This window comes from Microcaecilia unicolor, chromosome 8 (assembly GCF_901765095.1).
Source record: "Microcaecilia unicolor chromosome 8, aMicUni1.1, whole genome shotgun sequence".
NCBI classification, from domain to species: domain Eukaryota; kingdom Metazoa; phylum Chordata; class Amphibia; order Gymnophiona; family Siphonopidae; genus Microcaecilia; species Microcaecilia unicolor.
The window spans coordinates 124,815,099-124,833,615 of NC_044038.1; the positions used below are offsets into that span (position 1 = coordinate 124,815,099).

The window sequence follows — 18,517 nt, forward strand, 5'->3', positions numbered from 1 at the left end:
TAACTCAGAACGAGGGGGTGCTTCTGCATCCCAACCTCCAGTCACTGGCTCTCATGACCTGGATGTTGAGAGCGTAGAATTCGCTTCCTTGGGTCTCTCTGAAGGTGTGTCCCGGTTTTTGCTTGCTTTCAGGAAAGATTCCACGAAGAGGTGTTACTTTTTCAAATGGAAGAGGTTTGCCGTCTGGTGTGATAGCAAGGCCCTAGGTCCTCGCTCTTGTCCTACACAGACCTTGCTTGAATACCTTCTACACTTGTCAGAATCTGGTCTAAAGACCAGCTCCGTAAGAGGTCACCTTAGCGCAATTAGTGCTTTTCATTGTCGTGTGGAACGTAAGACGATCTCTAGACAGCCTTTAGTTCGCTTCATGAGAGGCTTGCTTCTGTCAAAACCCCCTGCCAAACCTCCACCATTGTCATGGGATCTCAATGTCGTTCTCACCCAGCTGATGAAGCCTCCTTTTGAGCCACTGAATCCTGCCATCTGATGTATTTGACCTGGAAGGTCATTTTCTTGGTGGCTGTTACTTCAGCTCGTAGGGTCAGTGAGCTTCAAGCCTTGGTGGTGCATGCTCCTTATCTCAAGTTCCATCACAACAAGTAGTCCTCCGCACGCACCCTAAGTTCTTGCCGAAGGTGGTGTCGGAGTTCCATCTGAACAAAGTCAATTCTCTTGCCAACATTTTTTCCCCGTCCTCATACCCGCCCTGCTGAACGTCAGTTGCACACCTTGCACTGCAAGAGAGCATTGGCCTTTTACGTGGAGCGGACAAGCCCCTTCAGACAGTCCGCCCAAATGTTTGTTTCTTTTGATCCCAACAGAAGGGGAGTCGCAGTCGGGGAAACGTACCATTTCCAATTGGCTAGCAGATTGCATTTCCTTCACTTATGCCCAAGTTGGGCTGACTCTTGAGGGTCATGTCATGGCCCATGGTGTTAGAGCCATGGCAGCGTCGGTGGCCCACTTGAAGTCAGCTTTCATTGAAGAGATTTGCAAGGCTGCAACGTAGTCATCAATCCACACATTCACATCTCATTACTGCCTTCAGCAGGATACCCGACGCGACAGTCGGTTTGGGCAGTCGGTGCTGCAGAATCTGTTCAGGGTTTAGAATCCAACTCCACCCCCCTAGGCCCATTTTTATTCTGTTCCAGGCTGCACTCTATTAGATGTTCTAGTTCGTAGGTCAATCCTTATGTCCTCGCTGTTGCGAGGTCCAATTGACCTTTCTTTGTTTTGAGTGAGCCTGGGTGCTATCCAGTCATGAGAAGCAGTCTGTTTGTCCTCTGAGAGAGCGATTGATACATACCTGTAGCAGGTGTTCTCCGAGGACAACAGGCTGATTGTTCTCACAAACCCTCCCACCTCCCCTTTGGAGGAGTTCTTCTCCTTGTTATTGCTTTGTTATATAACTGAAGCGGGACTCTCGCATGACGGGTGGGAATATGGCCGCGCATGTGCGATGCACGCATCTCGCGCTCTGGAAGGCTCTGGCAAAGCTTTGCCTATTTTTGCTTGGGAAAAATTCCGTTTTTGGGCCACCGTGGATGTAGACCCAGTCGTGAGAACAATCAGCCTGCTGTCCTTGACCACCCGCTACAGGTGTGTATCTTTGCTTTTCTGAAAGTTGATATTTCTCAATTCTAAGTGAAAAGGGGTCAAATCCCTGATTTTTACCAGCATGTAAAAATTATAAATATATGGATTTAATTAAAATTAGTCTGTTGTGACTAATTTGATGCGGTTGAACATAAGCATTCATACTGGGACAGACTTGAAGGTTCATCAATCTCAGCATCATGTTTCCAACAGTTGCCAATCCAGGTCACAAGTACCTGGTAAGATCCCAGAATAGTAAAACAGAGTTTATGCTGTTTATCCTAGAAATAGTGGATCCCATCTTAATAATGGCTTATGTACTTTTAAGAAATGATCCAGACCTTTCTAAACCCTGCTAAGCTAACTGCTTTTACTACATTCTCTAGCAATGAATTCCAGAGTTGAATTACACATTGAATGAAATATTTTCTCTGGTTTGTTTTAAATTTACTACTTAGTAGCTTCATTGCATGCCCCTGAGTCCTACTATTTTTGGAAAGGGTAAACAAGCGATTACGTCTTCCTATTCCACTTTACTCAGTATTTTATAGACTTCTGTCTCCCCTCAGCTGACTCCAAGATGATCAAACCCTATCTGCTTTAGCCTTTCCTAATAGGGAAGTCGTCCCATTCCCTTTATCATTTGTCAACATTCTCTGTACCTTTTCTAATTCTGATATATATCTTTTTTTTTGAGATGCGTTGACCAGAATTGCACACATTGGAGTGTGTTTTTCTATTTTCTTGCAGTGTGATTTTTCAAAGTTCTGGGAAGTTGGTATTCTTTGATGTAATTTATCTGTGGATTCATTGGGTTTTAGTTTCAATTTCTTAACTTAATATCGTAACCACAATATATGCAAATAAGCCACGAACATGGAAGAATACTGAGAAACAAGTGTGGTCAGAATCCAGTATACCCTTTTTATTCAACCAGATTTTGAAGAGATGTAACAGTTTACAAGCCTAGCACCAGTGAGTTAAAGCTAGATATTTTAAATAGTTGTTTTTCTCTTTCAGGTTATTCAGGAGCTCTGGAAATGGAGGCAGACTCTGAAGGATGGAAAATAATGGTGTAAATGTGTGTTTTTATTTTTCAGGGATCTGTGACTGTCCTATCTTTTTTCATATGTTTTTTTTTTTTTTTTTTTTTTTTTAATGCTGAGGGAGAATGTTTTCCTTATGGCCTGATACCAGTTGTCTAAAACCCTCTGCGTGAGACAGTGTTGTCCAAAATGACTTTTAAAATATGTAATTCCACCCTTTTGTACATTTTACCTGTTTGGAATATTGTGTTAAGGCATAAGGTTATGGTAGTCAGATTGGGAAAGTTAGGGAGGAGAATGTAAATGTGAAAATAAAATTCAGTATTTTGATAAAGTTGACATTTTTTTGAAAGGGGAACAGGAATAATTGCCATGTTGCTGATTCAGTTTAACTGTTCCAAGTTGGTGAGCATACCTATACAAACCAGAATTTGTTGAGTGTCTAAGAATTCTGCTCTATATCTTAGTACCTTATGGTAAGATTGTGTTATACCAGGGTTGTGTGGTTTGGATTCTGGAATTTGGCCCCCTTTTTAAAATTATTAATAAGGAAACAGTTATCCAACATCTATTTAGAGCCCAAGAATCTGCAAACAAATTGGCTGCTTGGTTTCAATAAACTGTAAATTAAATGGTTCTCCACTAAACTGTAAATTAAATGGTTCTCCACTCATCCCCATTCTCTCTCTCCCCCCCCCCCCCTTTAGGCCCTCCCCATGTCTACTTTAGGAAGCCTTGGTGGTCTAATGTTCTTTTTGAAGGAAAGAACAGACCCCACTGGTTCCTGCTCTGTGCCACTGCTCTGATGCAGTGGCTGCCAAGGTCCTGGCAGCCATTTTGTATTTGGAACCAGCATGATGGACAGGACCAAGTCTTGGCAGTGGCACAGAGCAGGAACGAGTGGGGGTAGTTCTTGCTCAGAGGGGCCACTAGAGCACCAGAGCTCCCTAATGTAGGCCCGGAGAGGCCTTCGGGTGGTCTTCTGGGATGGTGGGGAGAGTGGATCTCAGATTTCAGCTGAAAATGCACAGGTGTGTGTTGTCAGAAACCGGAACCTGGATTTCTGTGTAGTTTCAGCGTCAAAAGTGTGAAACTGGAATTCAGTTGGCCTCTACACCATGTGAAAAAGCAACTGCCCCCTTAGTTATTTAACCAAATGTAATTGACAATCAGGTGATTGAACACAGCCAACTTTGATTGAAGTCAGCCCTGTTGAAACTAAACCTGACTATAAATTGAACTTTATGAAGAGAGTGAAGTAATGACCATACTTTCTACAAGAATATTATGTCCCAATCAAAGGAAATTCCAGTAGATATTAGAAAAAAGTTGATGGGATTACATCAGTTTGGAAAGGATTTTCTCCAAGGACAAGCAGACTATATTATACTGACAACTGGGTCGGCGATCCGCACCGGCCCAGGAACCGGCATTTCACATAGCACAAAATTTGCTAGAGCCTTTAGAGTGCGCCGAACTGCACATTCGCTAAATGTTTTCCCGCCATGCTCCTCAGTTATTTTTATTCCGCATGAGGAGGAGTAGTCAATTTCTGTGGCTCCTCTCCCTGCCCGGGAAAAGAGCCTTTGAGTGTGTTTTTTTTGTTTTGTTTTGTTTTTTAGCTTTTTGCCTCCCTTTGTTTTCTTAACAAAAAAGAAAAATGAATTTGATTTTCCTTTTTCTTCACCAAAGTAGTTTCCTTTTTTTTTCGGCGTGACCGTTTTTAGGCTGTTCAGCCGGGTCCTTCCTTTTCTTTTCTTTTTTTTTTTTTTTTTTTTTTTTTGTGCCCTTTTTTTTTCTTGGCATAATCGAGCCTTTCCGCAGCAACCCTCCAGACCGGTCAAGACGCTTGGGTTATGCATGCCTACCAGCAGAGGGAGACTGAGAACACTAACTTCAAACTGAGTACATATAACCTGTGCTAGCCCTCTATCTCCAGTATTTTCTCAGTCTCAGCAGAGGGTAGACATGCAGCCTGTGCAGCTTGTCCGGTCTGGTAGGATTTAGGTTCCGTGTTGTGAGACTAGTTAATTTTCAGTTATTTTCTGGGGATAAGTTGGTGAAAGAACAGTTAATCCCTGTGCCTGGAACTCTGTGGTGTGCAAGGGGTTGGTAGGTCCGGTGGGGCCTGCCATTGTCCCCTCTGGGGTGTCACACCCGGGTGGCCGGGTCCCTCCCCCCGACTGGCTCTCCCGTTTTGGGCAGCGTTGTGCCTCGGCTGCAGTGTTAATCCTGCAGCCTTGAGTGCCATTCAGATTATAGCAGCAGGGCTCAAAGCTTAAAAAAAAAAAAAAAAGCACACCTCGTGTGGAGAGCTGCAGGAGCTGCACTCCGGTGTTTCCGGAGTTGTTCAGCCGGTCTGGGAGAGCTGAGCCTGTAATTAAGCGCCGGTGAGTGTTGTTTCCTTTCCTTTGTTTTCGCCGGTTGTTGGGATCAGCTGTTTTCTGAGGCGCTTAATTTAGCTGGTGCTGTCTTCCCTTCCATGTCATCGAAGACACCCAGCGGCTTCAAACATACTCTGTGCAACCGGGACACCTCTGGCACAGATACCCATTTGTGGTGTATCCAGTACCTTGGGCCCGACCATAGCCCAGCTCGTTGTGCCCTCTGTCTTCGCATGAAGGACTCAACTGGCTCAAGAAGCCCATAGAGAAAAATTTTGGGCTCGGTCTGGTCCTTCGTCATTGGAACTGAACTCTGTGACATCGAGGGACGCAGCGACGTCTCAAGTGGAGATATGCATGGCTGCTGAGAGGCCACGGCTCACTGGGAGCAGTGAGGCATCGAGTGGGTCTCCACCTACCTATGAGGCCTCCTGCTGTGCAGGCCCCCTGGGACCATCCATCGTCTGACCCGACCCCGAGGCGACATGGGGATTCAACGACAGCACCGAGGAGCATCAGTGAGGTGCATCAAATGAAGGCTGAGGAGCACCGACACTGTTCCCCCTTGACTCATGGTGCCGAGAGCTCCGGGGCTCCGAGCGATTCAGGACCCCAGAAGTGTCGGTGCCGGGAGGTGCCAACAGCTTCTCAGTAGTCTGGTTCCTGCTCTCAAGCCTCAGGTGATTCTGCCACCGGCTGCTCCATCGGCTCTGCAGCCTTCTCCAATGTCTCTTGACAAGCGCATACGGCCTTGCTTCCAGAACTCCTGGAAGGACTGCTACGCCATTCTGCTTTGGCATCGGGTGCTTGCGCCTGCTGTGCCGTCTGCTGCAGCTGCATCTGGCCCTTCACCCACGGTGAGGTCCCCGAGCTCAGTGCTGCTTGCGACTCTGGTCTTGACTGCCACCCAGGTGGGCTTCCCATCGACGTCGATGGAGGATGCTTCGCCACAGTCCATGCGGACGTCAGCCCTTCAACATCGCCATCGAGACCTTGAGTTTTCGGCGTTGAGGCAGTACAGTCTTGGAGGTCACTGAGGGAAATGCTTTCAGACACTGAGGAAGAGCGCTCGTGGGAGTCAGAGGAATATCTGAAGTACGATGAGTCCTTTGCGATTCCCTCTGAACCTTCCCCTCTGCCTGAAAGGAGACTGTCTCCTCCAGAGAGCCTCTCATTCTCCTCTTTTGTACGGGAAATGGCTCAGGCCATGCCATTCCCCGTAGATGTGGAGGATGAGCCCAGGGCTGAGATACTCAAGGTCTTGGACTATACCTCTCTGCCTAAAGAGGCAGTAACAGCTCCTTTGCATAAGGTACTCAGGGATGTTCTGTCTAGTCCCGTGATCCCTAAGAAGACAGATTCCCAGATCTACGGTGAGCCTGGGTCGATGAGGTCTGTTACCCCATAACTCCATGGTGGTGGACTCCGCCCTCAAAAGAGCCAAGAGTTCTAGGCACTATGCTTCGGCACCCCCAGGCAGAGAAGCTAGGACCGTGGACTCTTCTGTCCCTGGTGTTGAAGGTTTGAGTGTCTCAGCAAGTCACAGCTCGACAGATGTTGACTCTTGGGGCACATGGGCTTCACAGTTTTACTCCCATGGCACATCTACATATGGGATCTGCTGAATGGACCCTAGCTTCTGTTAGCGCCTTTCGTGCTGTGCTCCAGAGCCGTTACTCAGCCAGCACTACTCACGCAAAACAATCCTCTCAACTGGTATCTTTAGAAACTGACAGCTGATTAAGCCTGCTTAAGACAATAACAAAAGAGAGCCGAGGAAGCTTCCTGGGGTTATGTTTATTCTTTATCCAGAAATAGGACAAAAAATAAGAAATAGAATAGATAAAAATCAGGATAAAAAAGAAGAGCATATTATAAAAATTGAAATACAAGGAAAATGGAAACAGGACATTCTTTTAGACTCCCTGGCTTGGGCGCCAAAAGAGATGTACACTGCCCAACCTCCTTATCTGGCAGAGAAATATTATATAGGGTTTCTTTTCCCTTTCCATACAAAAGGAGCACAAGAAGGAGGAGGGTTTCTCTCACCCCCTTAATTAGCATATTAGTCAGTCAGGATCTCCAGTATCAATAAAGAAATACATAGCATCTGTTTACATTCCCTTTGAAGATGCAGTTGGTCTCTTGTCCAAAATGGTTTGGATATTATATCTTCTATTCATCTTTACAGCTTTTCTCACACAAGAATATATTCCTCAGAACCTTTGATCTATTTATCTTAGTATATCCATTTATTCTTATTTTTATTCTAAAAAGAGGAGACAAAAGTTAATTACTTTCCTATAGAGGTGATATGTTTCAAGCCTCTGACAGCCCAGGTCATTCTTATTCTAAAGACAAGAGTTAAAACTGCTTCCCTTTAGAGGTGTTACATCTCTCTGTCAGCTCAGACCCTGTGTTTATGTCATAACATAGATTCTCTTGTTTTACAAGGAAATGCATAATAAAGAAAGCTACAAGAGGCCTGCTTCTCAGAGAAGTTCAATTGCCTCTCCTTTGTGAGATACAGTATTGATCTTTTGTTTTATACAGAAAGATGTCTTCTGCAAGTGTTGTGTTATGTCCTCTTATAGTTACAACAAAAGGAGTAATTATCTCCTGGATTGAAGTAGCCTTACTTCAAAGGTCATGGGAAAGAATTCTGTCTTCTGAGCTCCCTGAGGCCTGACCATAGTCAATGGGAGAGATCTTGGGCAATCAGGTTCAATCACTTGGCTTAGGCAAGAGGAGGGGTAGAGAGTAATTGCTATTCCAACAAGCTTTTCCCATGATTAGAAAGAGAGAAATCTTCATTCTTCTCTGTCCAAAATATGAGGAATTCTGTACATTTAATAATTGGAGGCCTTCCGCCTCCTACAACTCTCTCTCTCCCCCCCCCCCCCCCCCCCCCCCCCCCGCAATAATAGCTGCCCTGTGCTTCAGTGGCCAGGCGCAAAGGGCATTTTCAGAATGCAGAGCCCATGTCTGTAGTTATTGAAAAAATATAGGCACTTCAAAACAGAGAGAGGAAAATTAAACAAACACATGCAGAAGAACTCAGTGTATCAGGATGTGTATAAGTGTAGTGGTATAAATGTTTCTTGGAGTGTACCTATGTGCAGTATTTGCATAATTTGTGTAAACAGGGGAGATGGAACAGTATTAATACACCAATAAAGCATAACAGTCCAATAAAAAGAGAGCAGAAGGTACCACATAAATTAGAGAACAAGGAGGTGAAAATATCCCACCAGGACATGTCTAATAGACCTTTGTAATTGTACCTTTCCATTAGGAGGCAAGGCCTGGTAAGCCCAAGAACCACAAACCCAATTAGTGTCCCACTTAAAATATAGTAACATAGTAGATGACGGCAGAGAAAGACCTGCTATGTGTTACAAATCAAGGTGAGGTATGCACATAAAGTATCTGCTATTTTCAGAGCACAGACTGTAGAAGTCTGCCCAACACTAGCCATCTGGGGCTCATAACCTAGCATGTGCATTAGCCACATAGACAATGCAACAGATGTGCATTCATTCCAGAATCTGCAAAAGAATGTAAGGATTTTTGGAGGAGGTATAGAGCAGGCCTCCAATTATTTGACCATAGAAAGGCCAGGATTACCAGTGCGGGCATAGTGCATAGTAGAGGCTGCCAAGCAGGCAGTGAGGGGGTCTAGATAACTGGAAAAGAAAGCAGAGTGATTAAAGCGATGGCTGGGACTGTCACGCACCATTAAGAAGGTACATCAGACAAACAGAAGTATCATTATTACCCAGAGTAAGGCCTGAGCCATTGTTGGTAAAGCAGAAGAGGAAAAGAAGCAAAAGAGAACAAATTAAAGGTAGATCAGAACTGAGCATGTTCATACACAGAACCACTGTGACATGAGATAGGGTGTAATTAGGGGAAACATCTGTAGAGAGAAACCAGTTAAATTATCAGAGATGGACTAGGAGGCAGGGGGTTGGCCAAGTTAGAACTAGGCACCAAGGGTGCACAGCCCACGCAATCAGACAGATGCGCAGGACTGGCTAGGCATCGGATCTACAGGTCATTTTATTCCAAAAGGTAGGGCAGCAAAGGAAAGATAACAAAAGGTAAAGGTGAGAATACCTGGCAGGGGTAGAGGATAATTTGCATTTTGTTTCTCACATTAGAGATAATTCAGTAATTTGCAGGCAAACATAACCTTCCCAGAAAACAAAATGTAAACCCAGTGAGTGTCCAGAAATTTAAATGTGGCATGAGGGCTGTGCAAGGGAGATCCACACAGAAATAAATATAACAGGGCAAAAGAGGCATGAAAAAGAAATGCAGCTACCAGAAAACAAAACTTCAACTGATTCACAAAATACTGTAGCTTAAGAAATATGACATCAGGCAAAATAGTACTGAGAAGGAAAAGAAAAAGGCAATGATAATTTGAATGAGTCCATTAAGTCCACAAAAAGCAAATAACATTCTGCAGCAGTAGTGTATAGATGTTCAAAACGTAAGATCAGTCTGGTGCAGGCAGTGCAGCGTGGAGAGGTGGTGGCAAACATCAGAGTTCTGATTCTGGACAGCAAAAGGTGTGGACTTTGCAGACTTTCAGTGGACTCTTAAACCACGGCCAGTTCATAGGCGGCATCGGAGGTTTCTCAGGTAGGCCCTATCCGCAAGTTGGTAGGGACAAATTGGCACCAATGGCAATTCTGGTTCTGAGTATTATTGAGAAACTAGTAAAAAAGGCCCGTTTCTGTTAGAAATGAAACGGGCGCTAGCAAGGTTTTCCTTGGAGTGTATGTTTCAGAAAGAGCATGTATGAGAGATGGAGCGTGTGTGTCAGAGAGAGAATGTGAGAGAGAGAGACAGAGTGTATGTGTTTGTGCGAGAGAGAGAGTGTGTGAGAGACAGTGTTTGTGTTTCTGTGTGACACTGTGAGAGAGAGGGACAAAGACAGTGAGTGTGTGTGTGAGAGTGTATGTGGCAGACAGAGAGTGAGTGCGTGTGTGGTGTGAGGAACCCCCTCCCTCTCCCCTGCCCCCTTGCAGCCAGGCATGTGCAGCGACCCTCCTCTCCCCGTGTTCCCCCTGCAGCCACCCATGCCCAGCATCCCCCTGCAGCCACCCATGCCCATCAACCCTCCTCTCCCCGTGTTCCCCCTGCAGCCACCCATGCCCAGCATCCCCCTGCAGCCACCCATGCCCATCAACCCTCCTCTCCCCCTGCTGCGTCCTTCCTGTCTCCCCTGCTCCCCCTGCAGCCACCCATGTGGTCTCAGGCCCCCCCCCCCTCAGCATCCCTCCTGTCCCCCTGCAGGCACGCATGTGCAGCGTCCCTCCTCTCTCCCCTGTCCCCCCTGCAGCCAGCCATGTCCAGCGACCCTTCTGTCCCCCTGCCCCCCCTGCAGCTACCCATGTCCAGCTATCCTCCTCTCCTGTGCAGCCACCCATGTCTGAGGACACTCCTCTTCTTTTTCCCTGTTCCTCCCCTGTGGCCAACCATGTCCATCGACCCACCCGTCCTCCCTGATGACCACCAACCCTTCTGTCCCCTGCCCGCCCTGCAATGTCCGTCCTGTATCCCCTGTCCCCCTTGCAGGCACCCATGTGGTGTGTGGAGCCCCATCCCTATCTCCCTGTTACCTGCAGCCACCCATGTGCAGCGATCCTCCCCTCCCCCTGCTTCCTTCCAGCCACCCATGTCCAGAGAGACCCAGCCGGCGCAGCACCCAAAGAAAGCCCCTTGCCCCCCCCCCCTTCGCGCATCACCCGACCCCCCCCCCCCCCCACCGTGGCACATCACCAAGCCACTCCCCCCTCATCAACCCCCTCGCCACCCGCAACCGCTAATACAAACTGTCCGGCGGCTGCTGCTTCTGCTATTCAGCAGCAGCAGCCCGTACATAAAGAAAACAAAATAAAAATCCTACTAAAACGCACCTCCGTTGAGAAGCATCTCACATTGGCTGAAGTCTCAGCATGCGCTCCTCCTCTCCCCTCTGACGTCTCGGCGTTTCTCCGGGGTCTTCCGGCAGGGGCACTGACGTTGAGGGGAGAGGAGGAGCGGCTGCAGAGATGTCAGCCAACGTGAGATGGTTCTCCATGGAGGTGCGTTTTAGGAGGTTGTTTTTGTCGTCTTTATGTACGGGCTGCTGCTGCTGAATAGAAGCAGCAGCAGCCGCCTGATAGAGTTTGTATTAGCGGTTGCGGGTGGCGAGGCGGTCGATGTGTGTGGGGGAGGGGCTTGGTGAAGCAGCGGGGGAGGGGTTGGGTGATGCGGTGAGGAGGGAAGGGGGTAGGGGCTTTCTGATGCCCAGTTGCACGGGTTGTTGTGGCGATACGGCGGGGGGGCACTTAGAGGTGCACCGTCGAGGCTGTGTGTATGTTTGTGTGGTTGTGTGTTTCTGTGTGTGGTTGTGTTTGTGTGGTTGTGTGTGTATGTTTGGTTGTGTGTGTGCGTGTGTTTTTGTGTGTGTTTGTGTATGTGTGTGTTTGTGCGTTTATGTATGTGTGTGTGCGTTTGTGTGTGTGTGTTTTTTTTGTGTGTATGCATGTATGTTTCTGTTTTTTGTGTTTATGTGTGTGTATGTGTTTGCGTGTGTGTGTGTATGTTTGTGTATGTGTGTGTGTTTATGTGTGTTTGTGTGTGTGTTTGCGTGTGTGTGTGCGTTTATGTGTGTATGTGTGGTTTTTTTTGTGTATGCGTGTATGTTTCTGTTTTTTTGTGTGTGTGCGTTTGTGTGTGTGTGTGCGTTTGTGTGTGTGTTTGTTTTTTTTGTGTATGTGCGTGTATGTTTCTGTTTTTTTGTGTGCGTTTGTGTGTGTTTGTGTTTTTGTGTGTGTGTGCGTTTGTGTGTGTGTTTTTGTGTGTGCGTTTGTGTTTTTGTGTTCGCGTTTGTGTGTTTTTGTGTTTGTGTGTGTGTTTATGTGGTTTTTTTTGTGTTTGTTTTTTTGTGTGTGTGTGTTTTTTGTGTGTGTGTTTGTGTGTTGTGTTTCTGTGTGTGCGTGTGTGTGTGTGCGTGTGTATGTTTGCGTGTGCGTTTGCGTGTGTGTGTTTCTGTGTGTGTGTGTGTGTGTTTCATGTGTGTGGGGGGGGGGTTGCGGGTGGCTTTTGTGGTCGTGTGGTTGGGGAGTTTGCCAGCAGTCTGTAACGATTCCTAGGCAGGGGGAGGAGTACGGAAACACTCCCCCTGCCTGGGTCGTTGTTTGTTGGAGGGGGGTTGCCAGTTGGTAGGGGTGCCTTTATGGATCCCTTTACTCTCTGTGTTCCGCCCTTGAGGGCGGGGCAGAGAGACATGGTGAGTTGGATGGCTTCACCACCATGAACTTACGAACTGTTTAGGGATTTTGCAGATGGCTTCAGCAGGTTGTCTTCAGAATGTTGAGGTAGCGTTTTATGTACAGATGGGGCGTGGCTGAGGGCGGGTCTATGAGTGAGGGTGACTGGTCCTAGCCTATGAAGACAGAGTAGTTACTTACCTGTAACAGGTGTTCTCCGAAGACAGCAGGCTGCATATTCTCACAAGTGGGTGACGCCACGTCGGCCCCGGAGGATTTTAAAGCAAAATCTCTTTACGGCGTTCCGTCGCGCGAGCGATCGTACTGCGCATGTGCGCACACCTCTTCCCGCTCGCCGTGCGGACACGCCCCTCAGTTAAATCCAAAAGATGGAGGAGACAACTCCAAAAGGGGAAGGTGGGAGGGTTTGTGAGAATATGCAGCCTGCTGTCTTCGGAGAACACCTGTTACAGGTAAGTAACTACTCTTTCTCCAAAGACAAGCAGGCTGATATTCTCACAAGTGGGGTATCCCTAGCTTCCAGGCTTACACAACACAACAAACAGTGGTCAATTGAGTCTCGCAACGGCGAGGCCAGAATAAAATTGACCTGAAAAGAAGAAATATCTAAATGAGTGTAGCCTGGAACAGAACAAAAATGGGCTTAGGAGGGTTGGAGTTGGATTCTAAACACCAAAGAAGTTCTGCAGCCCCGACTGCCCAAACCGACTGACGAGTCGGCTATTGCTGAAGGCAGTAGTAAGATGAAAATGTGTGGACTGATGACCACACCGCAGCTTTGCAGATCTCTTCAATAGTGACTGATCTTAGATGAGCCACCGACTCAGCCATGGCTCTAATTTTGTGAGCCGTGACATGGCCTTCTAGAGTCAGTCCAGCTTGGACAAAAATGAAGGAGATGCGCTCTGCTATCCAAGAAGAAATTATGCAGTTTCCGACAGCAACTGGCATTAAAAGAAATAACTGGGCGGACCGTCCGAGGGAGCTCGTCTGCTCCACGCAAAAAGTGCGGAGCTTGCTTTCGCCAGGGCTTGTAAGATGAGGGAGAAAGAATGTTGGCAAGACAACTGACTGGATCAGCTGGTACTCTGATTCCAGCGCCAGTAAGAACTTTGTCTGCATGCAGAGAACTACTCTGTTAAGATGAGAAGTAAGGTAAGGCGCTTGAGCTACTAGAGACCGAAGCTCACCGACCTTACGAGTTGAAGGAACAGCCACTAAGGAAAACAACCTTCCAGGTCCAATACTTCAGATGGCAGGAATCCAGTGGCCCGAATTGAGCTTGCAGCAGCTGGATGAAAACGACATTGGGACCCCAAGATACTGGATAAGGAGTGATAGGAACTCTGACCGAAGCATAAGAGCCAACTGTCAAAATTATTGTGGGTGCTAAGCCCAACAGAAATAATCTCCCCTAGACACATACAAGGAATTCTCTCAATATTGGGGGAGAGATAAACCTCTCGTGAAGTGGACAGCTAAAGGCTGACCTTTCACACGTTGATGATAAGCTCTATTGCACAAAGATGAATACTGACAGAGTTGGTCTTGAGACCAGACTCAGACAGGTGTAGAAAGAACTCAAGCAAGGTCTGTATAAGACAAGATGCAGGATCTAGGGCCTTGCTGTCACACTAGACGGCAAACCTCTTCCATGAAAAAGAATAACACCTCTTTGTGAAATCTTTTCTGAAAGCAAGCAAGAGTCGGGAGACACTCTGGAAAACTCAACGAAACCCCACTCTCAACATCCAGACCGTGTGAGCCAGAGATTGGAGGTTGGGATGTAGAAGTGCCCCCTCGTTCTGCGTAATGAGAGCTGGAAAACATTCCAACTCCAGAAGAAGAGGGAATCCTATCTGACGCAGCTAGAAAAGAGCAATCAGAATCATGGCTCCACAATCTTGCTTGAGAAACAGCAAAGTCTTTTCCACCAGATGTATGGGAGGATACGCATACGGAAAACCTGTCTCCCAAAGAAGGAGAAAGGCATCCGATGGTAGCCTGCCGTGAACCTGCAGCCTGGAACAGAACTGAGGGACTTTGCGATTGGACTAAGTAGCAAAAGATCCACTGAGGGGTCTTTCGAACTATAGGCATGCTCAACTGTAGCATTATCCTGCTCAGCCTGTCGGCCAGACTGCTGTTTACGCCAATTAGATAAGTGGCTTGGAGAAAACATGCCGCATTGCGGGCCCACCGCTACATCTGCATGGCATCCTAACTCAGAGGGCAAGATCCAGTACTCCTTTGTTATCGAGTACATCACAACCCGAATGTTTGTTGAATTAAAATAATTTGGTTGGATAGCCAGGAGGGATGCAACCTTCGTCAGCAGCTTTTGACTGAGTAAGATGCTTCAGAATCAAAATAGAGAGAATTAACCACCTCTGAGGGGAATACCGAAGACTGGCGAACAGTCGGGTTACATCCTCTAGATACCCTAAACTTGATACCACTGGGAAGCTAGGATGCACTGAGCGGATGTCATGTGCAAAAGTGCCATGGGAGTTACATGAACTGCGGAAGCCATGTGTCTAGAAGTCTCAATATGTATTGTGCTGTAATCTGTTGAGACGGGCAATCATCGTGTTAAGGGAACACATGCACTCCCAGTCCATGAAGATACGCTGCAACAACAGCCAGGCACTAGGAAAAAAACATACTCTGGATGCAAAGAGAGTATAAGTATCCTGTAAATCCAGAGAGCATAACCAATCGTTTTCCTGAAGTATGGGAAGAAGGATGCCCAGGGAAAGCATCCTGAACCAAATCTGTTTAGGCCCCTTATGTCTATGATGGGACGCAACCCACAAAGAAAGACCTGGAATAGAATCTCAACCCTTCTTGCCCTGGTGGAACGGGCTCGACTGCATTGGCGCTGAGAAAAGCAGAGAGTTCCTCTGCAAGTACTCACTTTTGATGGAAGCTAAAGGATTAAGCTTCCAATGAACAATGTGGAGGGTTTGATTCCAGATTGAGAATGTATCCTAACCGGACTAGTTGAAAAACCCCACCGGTTGGAGGATAAAAGAAGTCACCTTTGGTGGAGAAAATGTAAACTTCCCCCCCCGACAGGCAGAATGGCCGGTACGGACATTTTTTTTTTTTTTTTTTTTTTAGTGGCTATACTGAATTGGAGCCAGTCAAAAACCCCTCTGTTTCCTGGGGAATAGCTGCAGGGGCCTGATTAGGTGCACGCCGCGGACTAGAACGAGCGTGCTGAGGCATAGCCTGAACCGGCTGTCGAGAAGTAGGAGTATAGGTACGACCCCTTAAGGCACAAGGAAAACTACTCCTCTCTCTAAAGAACTTCCAAGATGAGGAAGTGTATGTACAGCATATCTACAGTTTTCTGCTGAGTCTCCTCCTCCAGGAGAGAGGCACACAGTCATGAGAGTCTGCGCATCACTGTACCTAGAGCAGAAATCTAGGTGTTACATTACAAGTGTCGAAAATGCCCTTGGACAGGAACCTGCGACACACCGTGTGCTACCTGACCACTTGGTGAAAAGGTCTAGCCTACTCCGGTGGGAATGCTCGTAAAGATCTGACAAGACTTGATTTGGGATGCGATCATGCCAGCCTGGTACGCCATTCTCCAAAAGAGGCTAAGGATGTATGCTCTGGCCCCGGGGGCGCCGAAGTAAGTTCTTAGAACTCCTATCTGTTCTGAGTGCAGAAGACTCAGGTGAAGATAGTAGTCCAGGACCTCTAGCATCTGGGCATTGGGATTCACAATCTCCACTGTAATGTCAGATGACCATCATTGAACTGAACTAACTATTCAAACAGAGCAGCTCAGATCCAAACACGTCCGATATGGAGGCTACTATGGGTCGAGAAGTTGCCCCAGTAGGGTGCGAACACCCATACCAGAGGCAGCATCGGTGAAGGAGACCAGGTGAAAAGCCAGATGCCGCAGGAGGCGGTAGCACCCATGGCATCCAATGGTACCCATGGTCCCGAAGCCAAGGACAAAGTCTGGAAATGCAAGGGAATCGAAACCAGACTGCTAGACCATGGCACCGACGGTACCGATGATACACATGGTACCGATGGTACCCATGGTACTTGGTACCGATGATAGTCATGGTATCTGGTATCGATGGTACCCATGATACCTGGTACCGATGGTAGCCATGACGTGGTACCAATGGTACCCATGATATCCGGCACCAACAGCACCGACGGTACCGATGGTACACATGGCACCGACGGTGCTCATGACACCTGGTACCAGTGGCACCCATGGCACCGATGGTACCTGGTCATGATATCTGGTATCGATGGTACTCATGTGCCGACGGCATCCATGATACCTGATACCCATGTATCCACGGTACCGACGATACCTGATACTATGGTACCGATGGCAGTCATGATACTCGGTACCGATGGGCGATGATACCTGGTACCGATAGTCGATGGTGCCCATGATACCTGGTGCCGATGGTGCCCATGATTCCCGGTACCGACAGCACCCATGGCACCGATGACACTCGGCATCAACGGCACCCATGGTACCGATGATACCCGGTGCCGACGGGACCCATGGTACCGATGATACCCGGTACCGACGGGACCCATGACACCGACCATGGTACCAATTTAGTTGGTATCGATACTCCTCGGTACCGACGCACCGATGATATTCGGTACCGACAGTACCCATGGCACCGATGATACTCGGTACCGACGGCACTCATGGCACCGATGATACCCGGTACCGACAGCACCCATGGCACCGATGACACTCGGCATCGACGGCACCCATGGTACCGATGATACCCGGTGCCGACGGGACCCATGGTACCGATGATACCTGGTACCGACGTACCGGTGCATCGACGTCCAATGCCAGGATACCTCCATAACAGAGGGAGCAACGCTCTCGGCACCGACTGATGTCTGAAGCCCGGATACCTCCATAACCGAGGGAGCAAAGCTCTGGGCATCTCCTTTGGGCATCCCTGGCAGAGTAGAATACGTCTCGTTTCTTTGAGACACTACTTGCGCTTCACAGGGAGATGATCCGGCCCAAGACACATCCGCCGATGCGCCCGAATGACCTGCCAAGCAGGAGGCGCAGAGGCAGGTGGAGACCTATTCGATGCATAACTATACCCAGCGTGCATCGGTCTCTGTCGGACTCCAGAATGATCTCCTTTGGGCATCCCTGGCAGAGTAGAATACGTCTCGTTTCTTTGAGACACTACTTGCGCTTCACAGGGAGATGATCCGGCCCAAGACACATCCTCCGATGCGCCCGAATGACCTGCAGAGCAGGAGGCGCCGAGGCGGGTGGAGACTCACTTCAAAGGTTACACCACTGATATTGTGTCACCAGGTTGCCCATTCAGTGGCTGACCAGGGATGCACCTGCTTAGGTTCCTGGTTTTTCCTGTGACATACACCTTTACCACTTGTTGGGGCTTAAAGACAGTGGTGTGCTGGAGCAGGCTGTCACAGCTCTGGAGAGCCATTTGTAAAGTTTTAATAAATGGATCCTAAAAATGTGGGCTTGTTTAGTTTGCTGGCTAGAGAGAGCCCACAGATAACAATATACCAGCACTTTCAAGAAAAAAGAAAAGAGAAGCTTATATGCTTTGTTCAGGCACAGCCCCTTGTGACTCTGGCAATTACTTAAATTTTTTCTTGCCTCAGGTACAAAAAATACCTGTATATATAAGCCACAATGAGCCTGCCATGAAAAGTACAAATGAAAAAATAAAAAAGAGATTTAACTCCGAAGACCTGAAGAAAACACGAAGCCCTAACGAACTCCGTGTCTCCTCAGACGCGGAAAAAGAAAAACTGAGGGGCGTGTCCGCACGGCGAGCGGGAAGAGGTGTGCGCACATGCGCAGTACGATCGCTCGCGCGACGGAACGCCGTAAAGAGATTTTGAGATTTTGCTTTAAAATCCTCCGGGGCCGACGTGGCGTCACCCACTTGTGAGAATATCAGCCTGCTTGTCTTTGGAGAATACAGGATTTTTGTACTTCTCTGCCTTGGAGTGAGCTTCAGAACGTTCAAGGTGGGATTTATTAATATAGATAAAGAGACATCATCAGTATTCTGGGAGACAGAAAAAATGGGGCAAAGATATCATCCATGTAAAAGGTAGTATACTTCAGAGAGGGAGAGACCTTTTCTGTGCAGGGTGTGGGAAAGAAAATTTTACAGTCTGCCTATGT

At 47.7% G+C, this 18,517-nt stretch overlaps 1 protein-coding gene across 2 annotated transcripts in view; it reads left to right on the forward strand.

Annotated features, from left to right (window-relative positions):
• NPM1 (nucleophosmin 1) overlaps positions 1-2,979 on the forward strand; it is a 129,171-nt gene extending 126,192 nt beyond the window's left edge. For both annotated transcript variants that reach the window (XM_030212340.1, XM_030212341.1), the window contains exon 11: positions 2,620-2,979. In XM_030212340.1, the coding sequence (XP_030068200.1) occupies positions 2,620-2,670 (51 nt within the window). In that variant the 3' untranslated portion in view covers positions 2,671-2,979. The remainder of the gene's footprint in view (positions 1-2,619) is intronic.
• Positions 2,980-18,517: the final 15,538 nt, after the last annotated feature.